This window comes from Natrix helvetica (assembly GCF_964273705.1).
Source record: "Natrix helvetica genome assembly, chromosome: 1".
NCBI classification, from domain to species: Eukaryota; Metazoa; Chordata; class Lepidosauria; order Squamata; family Natricidae; genus Natrix; species Natrix helvetica.
Window position 1 is genome coordinate 58,044,521 of NC_138548.1, and position 23,339 is coordinate 58,067,859.

The following is a 23,339-nucleotide window of genomic DNA, read 5'->3' on the forward strand; positions in this document are numbered from 1 at the left end:
GTTTAGCTTAATAGAAAGAAGGACTAGGGGAGACATGATAGCAGTGTTCCAATATCTCAGGGGTTGCCACAAAGAAGAGGCAGTCAAACTATTCTCCAAAGCACCTGAGGGTAGAACAAGAAGCAATGGGTGGAAACTAATCAAGGAGAGAAGCAACTTAGAACTGAGGAGAAACTTCTTGACAGTTAGAACAATTAATCAGTGGAACAGCTTGCCTCCAGAAGTTGTGAATGCCCCAACACTGGAAGTCTTTAAGAAGATGTTGGATAGCCATTTGTCTGAAACAGTATAGGGTTTCCTGCCTAGGCAGGGGGTTGGACTAGAAGACCTCCAAGGTCCCTTCCAACTCCACTATTGTATTGTATTATTGTATAACTGCCTGTAGTAAGGAGCAGAGGTGATTTTCTGCCAGTTCGCACTGGTTCAGGCGAACTGGTAGCAGGGGCAGGAGGCTCCACCCACCTGCCCAGACATCATCATGGGTGCTCTGCGCATGCGCAAAAGCGCCACACATGAGCAAAGTGAGCGTGCACGCACGTGCTCTCCCAGTTCCGAATCGGTAGCGAAAGTAAGAGGATTTCATGCCTGGTAAGGAGTTGTCCTTGAAGACATCTGGAAACTGCAGCTGGTCAAGAATGCAGTAGCACTTGTACTTTTGGATGCCCTACTGTTCATCTGAGTAACTCCACTACTGTGTGATCTGCATTGATTTCCAGTTTCTTTCCGGGTGCAAGGTACTGGTTATCATCTTTAAAATCCTACATGTTGCTTGTAGGACTGCCTTTCCCTGGCGGTATCTGCCCATCCTGGTAGGTTAGCTAGAATGAATGCACTTTGGGTCTCTTCCCTTAAACTTGCCACCTGAGGGATCTTAGAGCCAGGCCTTCTTGATGGCCACCCCAGTCCTTCTGAACAGCCTCTCACTAGAGATCAGGGGGATTCCTCCCTGTTTCAGCTTCTGGAGGGCTGTGAAGAGCTGGTTCTTCCCCCAGACATTGAGCTAGAAGGTGGGAAAAGATGATAGATAGAAGATAAATTGGATAGAAGATAAATTCAGTGATAGATGATAGATAGATAGATAGATAGATAGATAGATAGATAGATAGATAGATAGATAGATAGATAGATAGATGATAGATAGATAGATAGATAGATAGATAGATAGATAGATAGATAGATAGATAGATGTAGGAAGATAAGTAGGTAAGTAGGTAAAGAGATGATAGACAGATGATAGACAGATAGAGACTGATTGACTGACTGACTGACTAGATGTAGAAAATCCACACAACTTTGTCAAAATGCCAGGTTTTTAATATGTAAACAAATCAGACCAGGATAAATCACTTCAGAATTTCTATCACCTTTAATATAGCATAATAGCTGTACAATTTAATTCATCTGAATGTCTCTGCTACAACTAAACTTCCACTCATTCTGTTTCCCTCTTCAGCTCCCTCATGAACTCTTATACTCTGCTCTAAAAAGTTTGAAAATCCTTTGGAACAGATTTGAATACACAGCACAAATGCAGTAGAAACAGTTTGTGTATAAATTCTGCTCTTAATTTTTTTTCCCGGAAAAAATAAATTACGGTACCAAATAAATGAGCGTAACTTTGATGAAACTGATCTTTATCTATTCAGTCATCTCTTTCAGATTTATATTAAAATCTAGAAGTAAAGAATTCTATGAGCTCCAGACTTGTTCTTAGAAGATTTTTACATTTTGATATACAAGTCTACATTTAGAATTATATTATGTGCAAAACTCTTTATATGTTAAATTAAGGGACAATTATTTTAAAACGATGTAGTAATATGAAATTGCACAGGAGATATATGTGAAATCGTTTTTAAAAGATAGGGGGTTGCTCAATTTTTTTTCTGTTACTATTATTTTTTGTTGAAATAATAGAAATAATAGTAAGACTACAGTTAAATTTTTGTAGGAATTCAGCTTTCATAGGAATCATTAATTTTTTAAATAATTAATATAGCAGAGATACCCTCAAACTATTGCTAATTTATATAAGATGATTAAATATGCAGAATGTTGGAGAATATGCATAGCTGATGATAAAAATGCTTTGAATATGTTACCAGTTATCTAAGTGTAAAGAAAGGAAGAAGATATGTGAAGTTGTTTATTAGTTAATTTCCTTCATTAAATATTGGCACAAGAAATCAAAGATTGTACTAGGTATTTTATATATGATAAATAAATATGACATTTATTTATCATAATGCTTACAATCTCAAGAAACATGATGTACCTTAGCTTAAAAATGCTAACTAATAATACAAATATTTTAAAAAGATATACAGGTTGTGCTCAGCTTACAACCACAACTGAACCCAAAATTTCTGTTGCTAAGTGAGAAATTTGTTAAGTGAGTTTTGCTCCATTTTACCATTTCTCTTGCCACATTTGTTAAGTGAATTACTGCAGTTGTTAAATTAGTAATACGGTTGTTAAGTGAATCTGGTTTCCCCATTGACTTTGCTTGTCAGAAGGTTGCAAAAGGTAATTATTTGAGCCCAGGACATTGCAACTGTCATAAGTATGAGTCAGTTGTCAAGCATCCAAATATAAATCACATGATCATGGGGATGCTGCAACAGTCATAAGTTTGAAAAACGGTCATAAATCACTTTTTTTTGTAACTTTGAATAATCACTAAGTGAACTGTTGTAAGTCGAGGACTACCTGTATTTAAATATTGTTGCAAATCCATAATAAATCTATGCAAAAACATGTGGGGTTATGCAATCTGAAAATGGTGCAACTACCCTATGACTCTATATTGTCTGCCCTCTTGTGCATATATTAAAAGATGAGCCAACTAACAACCAGCTAAGTTCCTGCTCCAACAAGGGTATTTTTGCAGCATTTTCTCTGGAGCTTCTAGGCAGAGTGGCTTTACAATTGGAGGACTCCTGATTCATCTCAGTTCTTATAATCTCTAACAGTGTGCCATGTTGCAAAATGTAATAGGCCTTTTTACTATCTCTTTCATTTTTCAGAGGTGGTTGAACAACTAGCTTTTCTTTTCTAGCCCCAGTCATTGGTTTGGTCTCCTTGACTTGCAATAAGAAATGGAGGACGGCACTAGTTGGAATGTTGATTCTTCCATTTTCCCAATAACTACCTTATCTGCCAAAGCTCTGAGAATCAGCAAAGAAAAATTGCATGGAGACTCTAGCAAAGGGTGAGAAGAACAATTGTCCATCATAATGGAAGTAGCCAAGATGAAAAAGTGAGAGCTTTACATTATTATCAGTCTAGTCTATCAAATGATTTACATGTTCTATTATATAATACCATCTACCATGTACATCTTTTGCAAGAAGATTTAAATAATTCTCTGCAATGGGTTGGGACATAAAATATCACACAGTTATAAAAAAACTGATTAAGTGACATGTTTCTCTAAAGTGCTTAATATTTTGCACCTTCAGCAATATTTGGAGTTAGATTCTGAATAATACTTTGGTTCTTACAGCAATTTCCCATTAGAGAATATGCAAAATAAACTTATCAAGGGGTCAAGAAGAATGTGTTTGACCATACTATTGATTTGAGGTGGGCTGCAGAGTTATTCCCAAATCTGCATGCCACTTTATTATATTAGTTATCCATAAACATTGCCAAGTTTATGCTGCTCTATCTCCCATTGAGTTTTAATTGGTTCCATGATTAAACAGAGACACTTTTTATTTCCCTAAAGCACATTGCAATTCATAAATATATATCTTTGGAAAGACAAACTAGACAGCCCAGAAATGTACAAAATGATTTGACATGAATAGTATATTAGCTGTCACTATGAATATTTTATATATGAAATGGATGTGGTAAAATCTCATGAAGCTTGACTCTATTAGAATGAATGTTGAAATTGGGTCATGTTATTCTTCTCTGGAGGATACAAATCAATGACTACTTGGTATTTCAGTTTTTCTGCTATAGGAACAATTTATTCTAAATGTGTCATTATAACAAATGCCTTCAAAATATTTAACTTTTTCTTCTAATAAAATACATATAAGGAATTCATGTATGCATGAACTTTTCGTGCTGACATTATGCAAGAATTATAACAATGTAATATTTCACATTGAGTTACATACTTCTATGTCATTAGCAGAAAATTAAAGGCACCATTAGGACTCCGGTCCAGGGACTGAGGGAACAGGGGAATATTGAGTGCCACAAACAGCCTATCTAGCTGCAATTTTCTTTATGTAACCCTTATTCCCTGCTGGACTAATTTATTGATCCAGAATTCTTCCTCGTGGTTGATTTCCTTTGCTCTCTGTTGCTGCCTGCTTCAGGACCGTGGATAGCTCAGGGCCTTGATTAACTCAGGATCTGGATATGCTGACTCAACCTGCAACTGAGGAGCCCTCCCTTCAGTTAACTTTAATTGATTTTATTAGCAACTTATGAATGGATCATTAGCATTGATAAACTATGGATGATTCCAGTGAAATATACTGGTAAATTACCAGTACTTGATGTATATAATTCTATATGTACATATGCTCATTAATACATACCTTGGACTTTTCTCCCTTAATTTTCTTTTTTCTTTTCCCCAAGTTTTTCTTACCTTTATTATTTTGACCATTGCTTATTTTTCTTTCTCTTTGTATTTACATTCAGTAAAAAGCCATTAAAACTCATACAGATTTTTGTTTGAAAAAAATAACTAGAATAATAATAGGATATATGGGTTAGGGTTCTTCATCCTGGACATCTGCTTGAGGGAACCAAAATTGGTTAGATGGCAAGCATGACATTGTGATGCATAGCACATGTGCGTGCATGCAAAATCAACACATTGATGCTTCTCACAATGGTTGTTGTGGTAGAACTAGTTTATTTTATATACTGTTGAGTATTGTTCTCTCCTATAATTAATAATGCTTTGTTTTTAACTGTCTTGAGACATCTGGAAAAATGCTGCAACATTGTTCAATAGATGACTTTCCATCTCAAACCCCAAATAATCTAACTTTGATGTTTTGGCAGATAGTGCCATTGTAGCACTTAGTGGTATTGTGCTATTGTATGTTAAGCAATAGCCAGGCAATCATTTTGTTGGCACAGCACATTTTATCTAAGATTTGTAACTAATGTAACCATTCACATTTCTCGTTAAAACCTACTTGCTTTTATGATGTCAACAATTATTGTACTGAACGAAGTGAGTCAGCATTAAGCTTTTTGTGAAAACATGCACATGGTAACAAAAACCTGACTTCTTTCATTGTTAATGGCCTATTTTTAATCTGCGTAAAATATAGGGGAATGTGGTCTTCACACTTTTTGTGAGCAATACTGCATCCATTAAATGTTGAATGCACAATATGTTCACATTAGAACGATGGTTCAGGCTTTGGAGCTGCTTCTCTCAATGGACTTTACAATGGGCAGATGAAACTACAAGATACAGTTTTACTCTTAGCTAAACGGACTTTCAAAACATTGTTTTCTACAAAATATATAAAACAAAATATAATGAAAACCAACTGTGAATACGTTACTGTGCTAAGAACATGTCATTCTGCCTATTCCCAAGAAAAATGTATTTTGTGAAATTTGGCACATATTTCAATTGCCTTTATGTTTTCCTTCTGTACAATTTCTCAAAAGGAGTCCACAATCCTAATAAGTGTTTCCAATTTTACTGCCACAATACCCACTCGTATTGTTTTATCTTTAGAGATGCTAGTTTTTCACTGTAGAGATAGGAATTCAATAATGGCTTTCACCTGCCCATACCTGATGAGTCATGATCTGCCATCTTTTAATTCAATATTGGCAATTCAGTTTTTTTCCCCTTCTTGCTCAGATGTCTCTTGGATAAAATGTTGGTTTTAACCCACAATGTAGTTCAAAACACCCACTTGTTAACATGTCTTTGCATGATGACAAATGAACAAGCAAATATTTGGGTTTTTTTATCTCAACAAATGTCTAGGCTATGTGCAATTATATGCTTTTTCAATGTCCTTTAAAGATCAGAATCAGTCAAGCAATTGCAGAAGAACAATAAAAAATGGATTACAAATAAGTATTAAAGACATCTATTTATTAAGCTAACACTGAATTACAGCATTGCTGGAGGAAGGTCACAACGTAAGAGTACTGGATAGATACTCTCTTAAGGAAATAAGTGATCTGAAGTTGAAATGCTGTTCTAATATTGTAAAACAATATTATAAACTGGTGCAGTAGTGCTTCTGCCCTAAACAATTTGATGCTTTTCATTTCAGTGGCAAGTTAGAATTTACATGGAAAGGGAGCCTGAAATAAGGCAAGCTGCAATTAGTAAATGAATTAAAATGCATATCAAGTTAATACTCCAAAGTACAGGCTAAAAGCATGATTCAAAATCTTGCATTTTGGTGAGTCTTATAATAAATACTAAGGATCAATCTTTTGACATTTATGAGACTGCAATCCTGTACATCTTTTATGGGAAATAAGTCCTGTTACCACAGTGAGTTACTTCTGAATAGACATACATAAGATTGATTTTTCCTTTAGGTCCACAGATTATGAATAATTATTTTCAGAGTCCCCCCCCCCCAGCTTTTTAAGTTTACTTTTTCAGATAGCTTTGTCAAACAATGTAACAATGTAACAAAGGTTACAGTGTTCAGCCTATTTGAAGAGACATTTGCATTTACGCTTATTTTTGTCTTCTGTTTTAGTTCTTAATTTCCCCTTTTTTCTGATTAAAGTGGAGGCACAATTGAGGCAAAGAATCAAATTTCACTGAGAGAAATGCAATGCTTGAACTATTGTTGAAGTTCAAGAAGTTGTCATAACCTCTGCAAATTATCAGAAAAAAATTGAGAAGAATTTATCATGGAAATTGGATTGTAAAAAAGATAAAGAAAGTTGAGCATAAAATTATGTTTTCTCAACTCATCTTGCTTTAAACTTTAATGTTTACTAACACCATCATACAAAAAAATATACTCTTATTTTTAATAGGTTATTAGGGAATCATGATTGTAGTTTGAATGTATTGACTCGAGAATGATCTGTACTTTATGAATACGTATTTTCAAGCCAATATGTATCTATTTTTATCTCAATTTTTATCTCAGTTCCTTTTAATGGTCCTTCTGTTAATCAAATGGAAAAGATTTGGAATAGTATGACCACCATTTCACATCTGTTTTTTATTTGGGCATTATTTTTTTAAAAAAATCAAACTACATGATAAATCTAAAGCAAAGGATATTAAGAGTTGTATATTAGCCATCATTATTTTTTATAAAAACACTTTTCCAAAGCATATACAATAACAGTATAGGACAGGAGACAAAATACAAGAACAAAAGGACTTCCTTCCCAAACTACAGACATTCTCTGACCAAAGAAAGTGCTTTAAACAGATATAAGCATCATGAATTTGTATATTCCCAAAATCTATTTTAAGGACTGTCTTATAGAGAATTGTCTCCACAACACAGACGCTACATAGAATTAGAAATATAAAAAGAAAATTTATTTATTTTACATTTGAAAACTGGCTCCCAAGAAATGTAACACACAGCAAAGTAATTTAAACAAGTGTATTACCTTATTATAAATTAAATGAAGAATACATTTCATTGGGTAGAAGTGGGAAAACGAGGATTATCTGGATCTTCCCCAAGCCCCACTCCAGCACCTTGTTTTTATTTATTTCTTTTGTAGGATCTGTTCCTGGCTGTTTTATAGAGAAAGTATTTAGTCAGATGATGCCATTTGTACTAAACTAATCATTTAGTCATTTCATTGTTCTTGAACTCTTTTTTTAAAGTCTCCATCAGTTATGGGAAATATGCATCCTAATTCTAAAGGGACTGAATGTGACTTGAATCAAATTGAATCTTTATTACAGTCAAATAATAAATAAAAACCCTAACAAAGATTGTGACTCAAGTCTAGAACTCCACTGTCAGCGCTATATATTATGATTACAGTGGGAAGCCCTAGAGGTCTCCCATAGGATTTATGCTTTCTAGAAGAGAACAAAGGTTGCACACCTCCTGGTTGTTGAATTTGAGGTCCAATTAAAAGAGCATAACATATATCAAATCAATGCTTTGCATCTCCTATGACTTTTCCTTGGTTGATTTTGAAACTGAAGAGATAAGTCTAAATGATGTTGAGCCAAATCTAGCAAATCATATTGCTCATAATCATCTGAAGTGGATTGATTCAACAGTGTAAAAGATGGGTAAATAAGTAAATAAATAAAAAAAATCTTGAATTTGGCTACATTGTTGTTATTTTTTTCATTTTGAACTGCTTTTGAACAGTTAGAAGGGTACTTTTGACTGAACTTTTCAAGCCGTTTAATAATTATTCCTCTAAAGACAGATAGATATTTTTTTCTGAGGTAACCATTGGTGAGTACTTTGAGAACTGCAGCTGAAGTAATTTTGATGTCTCACAGAAGGCTTTTTTTTAAAAAAAAAAAACCCACCCCTCCTCAGCCTCCCATTCACAAACTGCTCTTTTCTCCTTATTTCTCTCCTTTTGTGGTTTGTAACAAATATCAGCCCAGGACTGTAACTTTGCTGTTTTCCCCTCCCCTTGATTAAAAAAAACGCTAAACCAAACACTTGCTGGGAGTTCAGGACTCAGATCTTGACAATCATCTGGGAAAGAGTGGCTGGCTGGGGGCTTTCTTCCTTATCAACGGCCAGCTGCTGCTTTCAGATAACAAAAACCCCGCTTGTTTTCTACTGGACTGGTTTCCTTTCCCTCTCCAGATGGATCGCCATCTCTCCCCATCCCCAGGCTTGCTCAAAGCCAGTGAACAGAGATTGGTCCCCGCAGCAGGGACCCCAGAGGGAAAAGATAAGATGATTCCTTTCTATTAAGCTGATGGAATAGTTAGCTTTCTCCTGGGGCTGCCAAGCAGATCTAATATTTTGTACTGCCTCGGGATCATTTGCTTCCTGCTGGGGAAGTTCTTGGAAAGGGTGAGAAGGATTTTTGCCAACCTTCTGGCAAATCTGGAATTATTCCCCCCCCCCCCCCCGCAAAAAAAGAGAGATGAACTGTGGAATGATTTAGCAATAAGGCTCGTTGTAAAGCTAAGCTTGTATGTTTTCAATACTGCTGGTTGGCTCAGGCGAACCACTGATTACACCGTGTGAGCTTCTCGACAGTGAGTCCCAGTCCCAATTTCTGAAACAACACACTATCCTCCCGCTACCATCAGGAATACCCACAGCTTTACAGGGGTATGTTTTGAGCCCATCCCAGGCATCTCTTTATGCTGCTTGCAAAACATAAAAGCAACCTAGGTTTGGGTTTTTTTTTTCGGAAGCCAGGGGAAAAAACCCTCCAGCAGCGCTCAGCAACCTTTCACGCGGGACTTGGATATCGCGGCCGATCCAGTGGTCCTCAGCCTGATGCCAAGCCCAGACGCCTTGGCCAATAAAGAAGAGCAGACTCGCGGGCCCCGGACCTCAAAAAAAGCTCTAGACTAAGACTCAAGGCTCCGGAGACTAGGCAAGCGGAGAGGGCTGGAGAACCGTCCAGGCTGCCCAAGATCTCATCTTTTAACAGGGAAGATAGAAGGAGCGTCCACCCGAGTGGCCCCGAAACTGAAGATGGCCAGCGGGGGAGCAGTCTTTCCCTGGGGCCGCACTCTTTGCCTCCCTTCCCAGCTTTCTCTTGGCCCGATCTCCCCACGCCCCCTTCCACACCGCTCGGCCCGGGCCCGGGCGAGTCAGAAAGCTGCCCTCAGAGGGTTGTAATCCTGGAGGTGCAAGTCCCGTTGCGGTACACGCTGCCCGACTCTCCGAAGTTGTCGGCGGGAAAGTCCTCCACGCTGTAGGCCCTGCTCTTGAGGGCGGTGGCGTAGTAGTCGACTGGCTCCTCGGCGGCGTTGTCCATCCAGCTAAGGCACAGGAGCCTCTGAAAGGAGCGCTTGAAGTTGTCCGAGAGGAAGCCGTAGAGGATGGGGTTGGCGCAACTGTTGGCGTAGCCCAGGATGACGGAAAGCTGGCTGATGGTGGCGTCGTCGGGCTCGACGAAGAGGTTGACCAACTGCACGACGTAGAAGGGCATCCAGCAGATGACGAAGACGGTGACCACCATGAGGACCATGAGCGTGATCTTCCGCTCGGAGCGCTTGCGCTGTTGCCAGCCGGCCTTGAGCGCCACCACGCGCATCTTGGCGATGATGAGGATGTAGCAGAGGCTGATGGCCACCACGGGGAAGAGGAAGCCCATGAGGAAAGTGTAGACCACGAAGACCACCAGCCACTTCTGCTTAGGTTCGGGCATCATCATGTTGCAGGCCACCGTGCCGTCCGTATTGGCCTCGGTCCGGGAGAAGATGAGGATGGGCAGGATGATGACGAGGGCCAGCCCCCAGACGGCCAGGTTAACCATCTTGGCCACCGTGGGCCGGCGGTAGCGCGACGCCTTGATGGGGTGCACCACCGCGATGTAGCGGTCCACGCTGAGCACGGTCAGGCAGTAGATGCTGGTGAACATGTTGACGGCGTCCACGCTGAGCACCAGGCGGCAGAGCAGCGACCCGAAGGGCCAGTGGTGGAGCAGCGTGGAGGTAACCAGGAACGGCACGCTCAGCATCAGCAGCTCGTCCGCAATGGCCAGGTTGAGGATGTAGATGTTGGTGGCCGTCTTCATCTTCGCGTAGCGCAGGATCACGTAGATGACCATGGAGTTACCGCACAGACCCACCAGGCACACCACGGAGTAGATGAAGGAGATGAGGATGGCGCTGCCGCTGCCCGGCGACTCGCCGGCCCCTCCGGCCCCTCCGCCGCCCCCGCCGCCGCTCACCGTGCCGTTGGGGCCAGCGGGGCCGGAGGAGTTCCTGCCAGCCGCTGACGAGTCCATGCCTCCAGCAGCGCCCGCCACCCGCCTGGCGCAGGGGCCATCCTCCGCCCCGTCGGCCCGAGCTCAGGATGGCGGGAGAGGCGCGAGTGCCCGGGCAGCCCGGCGGCAGCTCAGCATCCTTTCTCCTCCGGGCGCAGCCCGAGGGCGAGCGCCGCCGTCCTTTCCTCCTGTCACAGCCCGGGCGCGGGAGAGCGGGAAAAAGGGACGGAGCTGCTCGCCGCCTCCAGCCCAACTGGCATTAGTTGCAGCTCGTCGGCTCGCAGGGATGATTAATAGGAGGCGAGCGGCGCGTCAGCACCTACGAACAGCGAGAGGGAGAAAAGAGGTGGGAGGAGGAGGCGGACAAGGCGGGGAGGGCGCCCCCCTCCGCCTCCCTCCCCCCTCGCTTCCCGCCAATCTGCTCCTGCAAGAGAAGACTTCCCTTGCTCACACGTCGCCTCCTTGGAGAGCCAACAAGTGCTCTACAACAGCTCCCTACGGCTGGAGGGCCGGTTCGTCCTGCTTCTGGCGAGCGAGCCCAAGGCCGAGTGGGAGCTCGGAGGAGAGCGTCTTTCCCCCCCCCCTTCGGAACTTTTGTTTATTCAAAACACTTATATAGCCACCCATCATACATCTATATTCGTATTCATTAATTTGTCAAACATGTACAAGATAGCAGATGTTAATATAAGCATGAGCCAAAGGAATGAATCTACATAAATGGGGACAGTAGGACAGGGACGGTAGGCAGACTGGTGCGCTTATGCACCATACACATATATTCTGTATACTCATACATATATTCTGGGTGGCTCCCAATCAACTATTGAAACAACACCAATAAGAAAAAACAATACGTACAGATGTGAAAACCAAAAACGTTAAAAAACCATGAAATGGATACAAATAAAAGGGAACATTAGGACAGGGACGGTAGGCAAATTGGTGTGCTTATGCACTCCCCTTACAGACCTCTTAGGAATGGGGTGAGGTCAACAGTAGACAGTCCAAGGTTAAAGTTTTGGGGGTTTGGCTCACCAGGATAAAACATTTGGGCAACCGTCAAAAGAAGCTTGCTGGCAGCCAATTTTATTAAAGGTCCTAAGCTTTTGTGAACTGTAACTGTGAGGATAGGCTACATTTTCTGCCCTCTGTCACCACAATTCCTTCTCTCTCTCTCCCTCTTCCTTTCTCTCTCCATCTCTCTCTCTCCCTCTCCCTCCCTCCCTCCCTCTCTGCCCCTCTCCTTCTCCCCTCCTCCCCTCTCAGGGAGCCCAACCTTACCCAGAATGTCGTGCTTCCCCCAGAACTGCAGGTGATCTCTGTTCTTTGGCTTAGACTATCACATGTTGGTGGTGATTTGGAGTGAGCCAACTGTGTTAAGCATTGCTGAGCATGTTGTTGTTGACATTTCTGTTCAACTGACTGCCCTTTCATTCCTTCTGGGTGTTGAGAGCAAATGTGTAAACAAGAAAAGGCAACAGAAAATAAAATCTATCTGTCCTTTACCTTTGCTTTGGACACAACTGCCTTTGCTCAGCACATAATTACTGGTTATTTCAATAATCTGTTTTCTGGGTTCACACAATCGACTGAGCAATAAATTAACAAAATGGACTGGGTTTACAGCACATCCTACGATGTGCATACACAAACAAACTCAAACTAAGGTTAAATTTAACTAGACATCAAATATGGGTAGCTGTTCAGAGTTTCTTATAAGGTGGTGGATAGATACATGTTTTAAATAAATAAATATTGTGCAAACAATAATATTGATTCTTGTGTGACTATGGTTAGCTCCAACAATCAAATGAAGAAATTGCAATGAAACCTTTAAAAGATAAAAGATGACAAGCACTATACATCAAATGAAACAGAGTGAGGGGTCTCACGCTCCCTTGCTAAAGTCTTGGATGAACAGCTAGGTCTTTGCCACTTTTTTGAACCTCAATAGAATGAGGACCACCCGGATCTTGGGGAGGGGACACCTCATTCCAGAAGGGATGCACTGCTACAGAATGTAGATGCTAAGTTTATAATTCCTGGATAACCATCTTGTGAACACAGCTTTCTCTTTTCCAAGAGCTGTGATGGTGCAGTGGTTAGAGTGCAGTACTGCAGGCTGCTTCTGCTTGATTGCTGATTGCCAGCAGTTTGGCAGTTCAAGTCTCAGTGGCTCAAAGTTGACTCAAGCTTTCATCCTTCTGAGGTCAGTAAAATGAGGACCCAGATTGTTGGGGGCAATATGCTGACTCTGTAAACAGCTTAGAGAGGGCTGTAAAAGCCCTGTGAAGCGGTATATGCTATTGCTATTGTTATATACGTTGGTCATTGCAGCTCTAAGAATTAAGACCTGGAAAGAAGCAGGGGAGAAATTTGTGAGATACAGATGCCTTTAATTGCTGTCTCAGCCATGAAAGATGCTTCCATACTGCCCAGCAGTAACACAGAACGAAAAGGAATCATATTATCTCCCTGGGAATTCCAAAAGTGGATAATTGCTTGAAATTTTAACTATCCCTTCCACACAGCCCCAATATAGGAGAATGGTACAGGTCTCTGTCAGAGATAATTGAAACATAACTGGACACTTTTTCCCAAACAGAAAATAAAAAAAGAGATCCTTAACAAAACGAAGGTGGTTTGTTTGTTTGGATGAAGCTATATCAGAAAATGAATGTTTTCCAGCTATAAGGCAGTTGACTGTTTCAGGGTATAAAATCTCAATTTATGTTCTAGGATAAAGAAGAACCCCCAGATATGGCACTTGTTTAAGAAAATAATTGTGCATTACAAAGAGAGCCAGGGTTTTTTTTTGTGTGTGCTAAGGATGTGTGCTAGATCCTGCTAGGTCTGGAAGAAAAAATGGACTCCTTTGATTTGCTGTGACTCTGCCTGAGATGAAGTGGACTTTCCTCCCTCTTGTATAATACTTAAACTGGCTTCTTCACAAAACCAGCAAATTGCCTGAAAAATACTGCTACATTGCTATAGATTTTCATAGGTAACAAATGCCAGTGTGGAAAAGGAAAAGGGATGAGAATTTTCACTCACATAGTTCATCAAAAGCTCTGGAATCAGTGTTTGGGAGAGGTTGAGTTTATAATCTATAATAATCTATAATCTATATTGCATAATCTTATCTGTTGTTTCTTTCCAGTGGACCGCCGAGTCTAAACAATAAAACTTATAGTGATGATTTCATGTTTGCTTTAGCTTGTTCTCCCTCATGTCATACTCATACTGATAGCATCTAACCTGAAAGGTGAATGGACTCAAGTTATAGTGGTAATGAGTGCATCATTGCAAGACTTCAAAGCCCAGGTTAGAGAATCTGTCTCTGTTGTTGCTAAGAATCAAGAATGACTTGATGACACCTAATCAGTCCATCCATATAGATCTCAAGATCATTTTAGGTTGAAATTGAAATTTTCTAGGATTTCCAGTGAGAATGGAAAAGAATTGAGATAACTTTCTTGCTCTCATTTGCCTCTAGATAGCAACTGCTGCAAACAACCTTTGAATAGCAGAAGGGGGAGTACAGTATTAAGAGAGACAGCAAAAAGAGATAAAGGAGATGGAATCATGGAATGTGAAGGGTATTGTAGAATTTATCTTGGAAATTGTATAGTTGAACCTCTAGACGGGTGCAGGAATCTTCTGCTACAGTATCCAACTTCTTTAAATACTTCTGATGAAAGTCTACTCTTCTTGAGGCAGAGGAAAAATTTTTTTTGCATGATGTCCAACCAAAATACAATTCATCATAGTTTAGGCCTATTGTCCCTTTTGTTTATTCAGGGTCAGATTGTATTTGCCCTTAAAAAAAAACTGCACTATACTACTAGTAGGTCATGTTCAGCTTCTGATCCAGCAAGGCACTAGATACTTTTCATATTTCTCACTATGGTCACCCATATCCTAGGCTCATGTGTTTTATTGTTCCCACCTAGATGTAGGATAATGGATTTATCCACATTGAGATTCATCTTGCTGATTACTGCTTGTTGTTCTACCTTGCCAATGACCTCCTGAATCCCAATACTTAGATGCTTGCTAACCTTCATATCTTTGTGTCATTTGTAAATCTGATAATAATTTATAACCCCATATTTTCATTTATTTGTTTAGATTTAGAGGCTACAAATCCAAAATGCAGAGTTAAACCAGCATAAAATATAGGGGCAAATACAAAGATTGAAGAAATATATTGAACAGCACATAGTCTAGAATGAAGCCTTATAGTTTTATAATTTTTATAGTAGAGTCACTGTCATACAGCATATTGCTGTCATACAGTAATATGGCGCAGTTGACCAACCAGCTTGTATCCTAATGATAGCCTAGCCCACTTTTTGTTATCTTTGTAGTAGAATCCTATGGGAGGTTTGAGATAAATTCTTGACTGAGATCAAGGTACAGTACAACCATCATATTCTTGGGTCAATCATAATCATCACTCTATCAAAAAGGAGATTGGGTCAGTACCACAATGATCTGCCTGTAATTTTATTTTTATTTTTTCTCCTTTTTGAAGGCAAGAATAACATATTCTTACCAATGCTCCTCCTTTTATGTTGCTAACCTACACTAAGAATTAGGTAATAATGTAAAGTAACTTAGGAAACCATGACAGTTGTAAGCCTCTGAAAATGGCATAGGTGGAACATAGCTATGCCTTTTTGTAGACACAAGAATCCTTTCCATCCCCTATAAAGGGACAGGCTATAAAAATGCCACAGAAAAGTGATTCCCCTTCATAAGTTAAAATGGTTCAGAAGAAAACCCATTTTGATACAATTTGGCATGCATTATATTTACATGAATTTCTCTTCTCCCTTCCATCAGCTTTCTTTTACATTGACAGACATCACCTTAAAGAAGGTATGGTACAATTTACCAACTATAAACATTCAATTTATTAGACCAGAACAGAATAACAGAGTTGGAAGGGACCTTGGAGGTCTTCTAGTCCAATGCCCTGGTCAGGCAGGAAACCCTATACCATTTCAGAAAAATGGTTGTCCAATTTCTTCCTTAAAACTTCCAATATTGGAGCATCCATAACTTCTGGAAGCCAGTTATTCCACATTAAATGTTGTAACTGTCAGGAAATTTCTTCTTCGTTCTTCGTTCTAGGTTGCTTCTCTCTTCTCTCTTCCATCCATTGCTTTTTGTCTTGCCCACAGGTGCTTTGGAGAATAGCTTGACTCCCTTTTCTTTGTGGCAGCCCCTGAGATACTGGAACATTGCTATCACATCACCTCTAATCCTTCTTTTCATTAAACTAGAAATACCCAATTCCAGCAAATAATAATAATACATATTATGGTATTATGAAAAGAAAAAAATATGTCTAGAACTGTAATTTATATTAAAGAACTGATTGTACTATAAATCTTTTACAGTATTTTAAATTGATGTGCACCTATCCATTATCTTTATACCTACTCACCTCTAGATGCATTATCAATGCTTTTCTTTTCCTGGATTTCTTTTTAAAATTATGCTTCTATTATGACTACTTACAGTTTATGAATCACACACTGAACCCGATATGGTACAGAAGGATTGTGTACGCAAGTGTTAAGCCCAAATTTATACTTTTGAAATATGAAAACATCTGGTCAAGTATATTCTTCAATCACTTTTAATGTGCATTTCAGTTTTCCTGATGCATACAATTGAGAGAAAGCAAAAATAAGAATAGGGCTATTAATATTCCTGCTGTATCTCCCAAACTTTAGTTAGTAATTTAATATTATTTAATTAATTAGATCTACTCTGCTCAAGTTAATCATAATTAACATTAACTTTCAATCAGGTCAAAAGGAGATAATTTAATAAGTGCTATGGGTAAGTGATAGGTTTTAAAAAAATTATTACTAAATTAAAAAGTTATAAATGAACTGACCTTGATGATATTCAGAACCCATGATGCATCCTACTGAAGCATGAGACAATATTCCTGTTTCCTTCTTTGTCAAAGCCCGTTTGTATAACATTACACATAGGGAAGGCAATTATGATAATCACACTGTAAAATCAGAGGCAGGATACTAGAAAATGCTATCAAAACTCCGGATGGCCTAGACCAGTGGTCCCCAACCTTTTTATCACCACGGACCGGTCAACGTTTGATTGTTTTACCACGGCCCGCTGAGGGTGGTTGATTGTTTATATTTTAGATTGTTTTGATTTAATAATTTTAATTTAATTGTATTTAAACATGCCTTCAAAATAAAATACAGTTACACCCAAAAATGAATATGAAGTGATTTAACATTTTAACTCACTAGAACGCTAAATCAATGAGAACCCTGAGCTTGTTTCTTTGCAACGAGACGGTTCCATCTGGGGGTAATAGGAGATAATGACACCCGAAGTGTGTTGCTTATGTCCAGTTTATTCCGTTGTTTTGTTTTGGTTGCTGTCACTGCAGAAAACCCCGCTTCACACAGATAGGATGTCAAAAATGGCAATAAGGATTTAAGCGCTGTGGTGGCAATCTCAGGGTATTCCGCCATGACTTTAATCCAGAACACTGGCAGAGTTGTTGTCTCTAACCTAGTTTTAAGGCCGCCATCATTTGCAATCTCCAGCAGTTGATCTTCTTCTTGCATAGACATGCTAGATTCGCCTGGTTTGTTGACAAATGGGTCGCGGATCCATTCCTTATCAGTTCGTGGGTCTTTTGTGGTTGGGAAGTAGCGCTCGAACTCTTTTAAAAACAAAGACAGGTGATCGTGCACCAACTGGGAGAATGAATGCTCAGTCTCAGTCTCACCTAAAATCCCCGCTAATGTCTGAAACATGTCCAAAATGCCTCTGTTCACGCGCCGTCCTCACAACTCCAGTTTGGCTTTAAATGCAGCTACTTTTCTGCCAACTTGAAAACAGTTATCATTTTCCCCTGAAGGGACAGATTGAGCTAATTGAGCAGGCTGAATATGTCATACAGGTAAGCCAGTTTTGCGACCCATACCTTGTCACTGAAATGTGCTGCCAGCGGTGACTTCTTTTCTGAGAGAAATCTTTGCAATGGCTCTCGTAATTCAAATACTCTGGTTAGCGATTTTCCTCTGGATAACCATCTTATTTCTGTGTATAAGAGAAGGCTTCTGTGCTCTGCGTCCATCTCCTTACAAAGCTGCTCAAACAGGCACGAGTTAAGGGCGTGTGTTTTGATGTGGTTAATAACTTTAATGACATCAATCAATACGCTGTTAAATTCCGGTGACATTTTTCGGCTTGCCAGCATTTCCCTGTGAATGATATAATGCGTAGATTCACTCTCAGGTGCAACCTCCTTAATCCGAGCAGTTAAACCAGACAGTCATCCGGTCATGGCAGCAGCTCCGTCTGTGCATATGCTGACACAAAAGGACCATTTTAGTTGTCCTGATATATAACCATCCAGTGACTTGAACAGTTCTGCTCCTGTGGTGTTGGTTGGCAAAGATAGTGCACATAAGAAATCCTCATGCACATCCTCCTGATATAGATATCGCACATAAACAAGTAGTATTTCCTTGTTGTCGATATCTGTAGATTCGTCAACCTGGAGTGCGTACCACGGTGATGTATTAATCCTCTCCAACAATTGTGCCTCAATGTCTTCAGCTATTTCCTCAATGCGCCTAGTCACAGTGCTAGCCGACAAAGGCACATGTGCTATCTTTTCCACAGCAGCCTCTCCTAGAAGTTCACGGCAAATGTCTTTAGTGGAAGGCAAGATAAATTCTTCACCGATAGTGAATGGCTTTTTAGCCTTAGCAATACGGTTAGCCACCAAATATGATACTCTCAGTGCATTCTCCTTTATTGATGTGGTGGCCCTAATAAATTTCTTCTGTCCTTCGTGTTCCTGGTTTTTTCTTTCAAAATATTCCAGGGCCTTTTCTTTTAATCCAGGGTGCTTGGTGTTCAAGTGGCGAAGCAGTTTTGAAGGTTTCATTGCCTCATTAGAGAGCTGGTCACCGCAAACTATGCAGAGCGGGGTTGGTGTGTGGGAATCACCTGTCCCAATAAATCCATATTTCAAGTAGGACTCATGGTATTGTCTGTTAAAAGTTTTACGTTTCTTTGATGTTGAAGGCTCTTCTTCTGTCTCTTCACTGGGCCTTTTCTTTTTCCCAAGGAAACTTTCTAACGACGTCTGTTTTGTACTCATTTTTGCTAATTTGTGGGTTAAATTTGAGGAAACACAATATACACGTACACCAAGCACTGTTAAACATGAGAAAGCACCGGTGAATAGAGAGAAGAGTGCCCCAGTATCATGATATTTTGGGCATGCACGGTATTGGTGTGGCTTTAGGTGACGTCTCTCAGCTCCCGGTTAACCTCTCATCCATGGAAAGTCGAGCAAACCCGAGAGAAATACACCACAGTAAATAAAATGGAAATAATTTAATGTTCCTTGGGCGGCCCGGTACCATTTGACCCACGGACCGGTCCTGGTGGGGACCACTGGGTTGGGGACCACTGTCCTAGACCATTCTACCTTCAGTTTTGCTGGACTTTATATATATTTTGTGGAGTCTTGAGTTTATACCAATAGACCTGCTGTTATCGCTTCTTATGTGGCAGAAATATTTCCCTATATTAACAGATCATTAGTTTAAAGCATGTATTTCCACCATAGTTAGAAGCCAGCACAGTCCTCTACACACAGTTAGAAGCCAGCAAAATCCTCTACACTCTAGTGCCTAATCATTTCCTAAAGTCCTCCTCCTCCTCCTCCTCCTGCTCCAGGGCAGAAATTCTGGATACATATCTTCCAAACCTCTAAAAACACACAGCAAAGGGCAAGCCTGGAGAAAAGCTATCTTCTATCTTTGCAGAAAGTCCAGTAGAAACTTGATTTCTGAGAAATTAAAAGTAAGAATGGAGAATACTATATAGGAACAGCTGTCTGAATAAACGAAACATATATTAAATAGTTTAACAATTAACCTTTGTTTTACTGCCTTCTAGTTTGTTGTCTGAGTACCTTGTTTTCTGGATCTTCCAGTTTTATATGGTTATGGTAATTGTTTCTGAAGGGATATTTCTAAATGTGCAGATTATGACAGTGAGAAGATTGGCACTCAGGAATGTTCCCTTACAACAGAAATGGATATTTGTCATCAAAATGTCACACCCGAACACCATTGCAATGCTACATCTCACATTAAATTGCTACTATAAAATATATAAAAAGAAAATTTCAATTTTTTCCCAAAATGCAAGTATATTGGAATGCAGATGAAGATCCTGTCACATGTAGATGAAATGAGAGTTAGATTGCAAGAAAATAGAGATGCTAAAAGAGTTGGAGTTTAGCTGGCACCGACCACTGTTGATTCCATGATCACACCTTGTAAAAGGAGAGTTCCCTAAGGAGCCTGATGCAAGGAGAAAGTCTTAGTATCTTCTAAATTTGTCTGAGTACCACCAGATTTTAGGATTTAGGTGGTGATATGCATACAGAAATCTATGCTAGCGAGGTGGATTAAAACATATAGGATGCAGACTAAGGGCAATTGTACACTGCAGCCTAAACTGCTGGTTTCCTGTGTTGCAGGCAGGCAGGCAGGCAGGCAGGCAGGCAGGCAGGCAGGCAGGCAGGCAGGCAGGCAGGCAGGCAGGCAGGCAGGCAGGCAGGCAGGCAGGCAGGCAGATGTTTGACATTTCTTTTAGGGATTACCACCCTTTCCTCTGCTTTCCAAATGATTGTATACATTGATAGCTCTTCCCGCATGATATTCTTTGATACTACAGACCTCCCCCCACCCTCAATGGTTCCAATGTCGCAACAGGGGAGAAGGTTGCCCTCTAGTTTCATTCTTCTGTGGACTAAGGAAACCTTGTATCAGGGAAAAACTGTATAAATCAGTGTCAACAACACTACCTTAAATATATTTTACTTAAAAGAAAATCTCTTAACTCAGGTTAAGCATACATCAAAGAGCAACCATAATTATACTATTCATTAGAAGAATCTTTCTGTACAGCAATTAGAAATACGTATTTTATATACCCACAAATCCCCAACAGTTCCACTCAATTAACAATCAATCCAACATACAATGTATCTTCATAAATAGCAGAACAATATGCATCCCATATAGTATACTAGCCATATATAATGAACTGCTTCAATATTTCTTGGGTCACATCCATCAATTTTAAAGAATAAAAGGAACATTTTATTTATAAAGTGTGCTTCTCTCCTCTCTCTCTCTCTCTCTCTCTCTCTCTCTCTCTCTCTCTCTCTCTCTCTCTCTCTCTCTCTCTCTCTCCCTCCCTCCCTCCCTCCCTCCCTCCCTCCCTCCCTCCACCCTTTCCCTGTCTCTCCCTCCCTCCCTCTCCGTGTGCTTGTTCGTACATGTGTGTGTACAGGATGTGAGACAGCAAGCGGCAGAAATGGAGGCATACCCTACAAGATGTAAAGAGATGCAAAGATTGAATGAAATGATGAACATCTAGAGGCAATGGAGAAAACATGAGATAATAAAAGTTCATTGATTTAACAGACTGACCAATTAAAGATGATATTCAAAAAAAAAAAGACAGCTGCTGACCAGTAGAAATCCTAGCAGCCCAGCAAACTCAGCAACCCAGGATGAAATGGATGCACAGAATAGTGACCAGCCAGTGGGGAAGAAGGGGTGGGTCAGGGATTGCAACCAATCAGAGCTATGGCTGCTGCCAGATCAGCACAAAGTCCTGCAGTTTTTGGGAAACATATGGCAGACTGAGACAACTCTGCAAATCAGAACCAAGAACTGTGGTAAAGACCAAAGAGTGGCAAGTAGACCAGCTCTTTGAATCGCTCCAGATGGGTGACTGCCCACTGATGTTCCAGATAGTTGCTTCCTGTGAGGAGACCACAACCCAGCATTTTCCGGCAGGTTTTGAGTACCAGGAGGCAAGCGACTAGCCATCTTGCTTAAACCACAATTGGTGCCTTTAAAGTATTGCATACTTCCTTTTCTAATCACATTTGGAAATTACTTCTTGACTACATTTCAGCTATTATAAACCTTTGGATCGTTTGATCAGTCTGGAAAAAAAGTGTGAGTCTGCCTTTGATTCTTTAATTTTCTAAAGAAAATTTTTCACTATAAGTATAAGAATTTTTAAAAATTGAAATAAACAACAAAAAAACTAATAAAGCCTTTGATTTTAGAAAGTTATAAATGGATTAAATGTCCAGATAAATTTGAACTAAGATTCTGGAATTTACAAAGAATCCTTTCAGTGGGAAAGTTGACTTGTATTGAATTTTTCTATGATGTAAAAGAGATAAAAAAATTTAAAAGCCGGACACTAGAGGGAACTTTTAATCAAATATAAAGGGTACATAAACCCGATTAACAGATGCAGGATGATTCAAAATATTCTGACGTTGGAAATATTGAAGGATAATTTTGAAAAAAGGAACCAGAACTTAATATCAATAGTGTCAATAACAATGTTTGCTTCTGTGGATAGACTATGTCCAAAAATGTTTTTAAAGAAATGGCAGAAGAAGAACCAGTTTCGTCTGACAAGACAGAGACTGATTTGGTATCAAAAGTGGATCTATAAATGACAAGTTTAAAATATGAAATGGAAAAAGAAGTTTCATTTCACACAAAAGAAATAAGTTATCAGCCTTCCCAGGCAAACCAGACTGGAAACCTTGCTAATTCTATGTTATTGTAAATCTTCATTAACAAAATCTTGCAAGTCTGAAAGTACAAATTTCATTTTGCCCATTTTAACTGCCTGATCAATTAGGCAAATCCCTCCTAAGTTCCTTGTTCTGATCATTTCCTTTCTCACTTAACCTATCATTTCCTTGGCAGCATCTTTCCCTCTCATCTCTTAACGTCATTTTCACATACCATCACATCATCTAAGGTTTTAAAAATTAAAAAAAAATGAATTACCAATAACAAACCAAGAGGATGACCTGGATAATTCTTTCACATTCAATTTTCAAAAATGGTTTGTTAAAGCTTGGATGAATCTTATGAGAGAAGGTATGGAAGAAATGAAAATACTTCAGTTCTATGACATTATGGAAGGAACATTTGTCCCAAAGGTGCTTTTTTCAAAAGCCAACTGGACTTTTAAATCACTTGCCTTTTAAAAAAGCACCTGTGAGACAACCATGACCTGGATTATTGAGAATCTACATAGACAAAGTTGATTTATGTGATCAAAGTTAAAATAAAGGCATTATTTCTGATAACTCTTAGTAAACTTTGTTGATACCAGGATTTAAATGACAATGCTTTATGGGTTTGTTTTGTAGATTAGAGATGGTCCATGAAATAAAGAGATCGTTAGTTGTTAAGAGGAAATGAAAAGTTACTAAAATATTTTTGTGACAAAGATTGGAAATCACTTTATACATTTATTTTCTTTTTCTTTACTATATTCTTCCTTCCTTCCTTCTTCTCTCTTTCTGTCTGTCTTTCTGTCTT

The 23,339-nt window shown here is 39.6% G+C and overlaps 1 protein-coding gene across 1 annotated transcript; it reads right to left on the reverse strand.

The window, feature by feature from the left end:
* Nucleotides 1-5,892: 5,892 nt before the first annotated feature.
* Nucleotides 5,893-11,119, reverse strand: SSTR1 (somatostatin receptor 1). The gene has a single exon (XM_081937179.1). The coding sequence runs from the start codon at nucleotides 10,894-10,896 to the stop codon at nucleotides 9,769-9,771; it is 1,128 nt and encodes a 375-aa protein (XP_081793305.1). The 5' UTR covers nucleotides 10,897-11,119; the 3' UTR covers nucleotides 5,893-9,768.
* Between the last annotated feature and the right edge of the window lie 12,220 nt (nucleotides 11,120-23,339).

Bases quoted from the DNA above. Each gene is read 5' to 3' on its own strand.
- SSTR1 (XM_081937179.1), bottom strand. From the start codon at position 10,896: ATGGACTCGTCAGCGGCTGGCAGGAACTCCTCCGGCCCCGCTGGCCCC.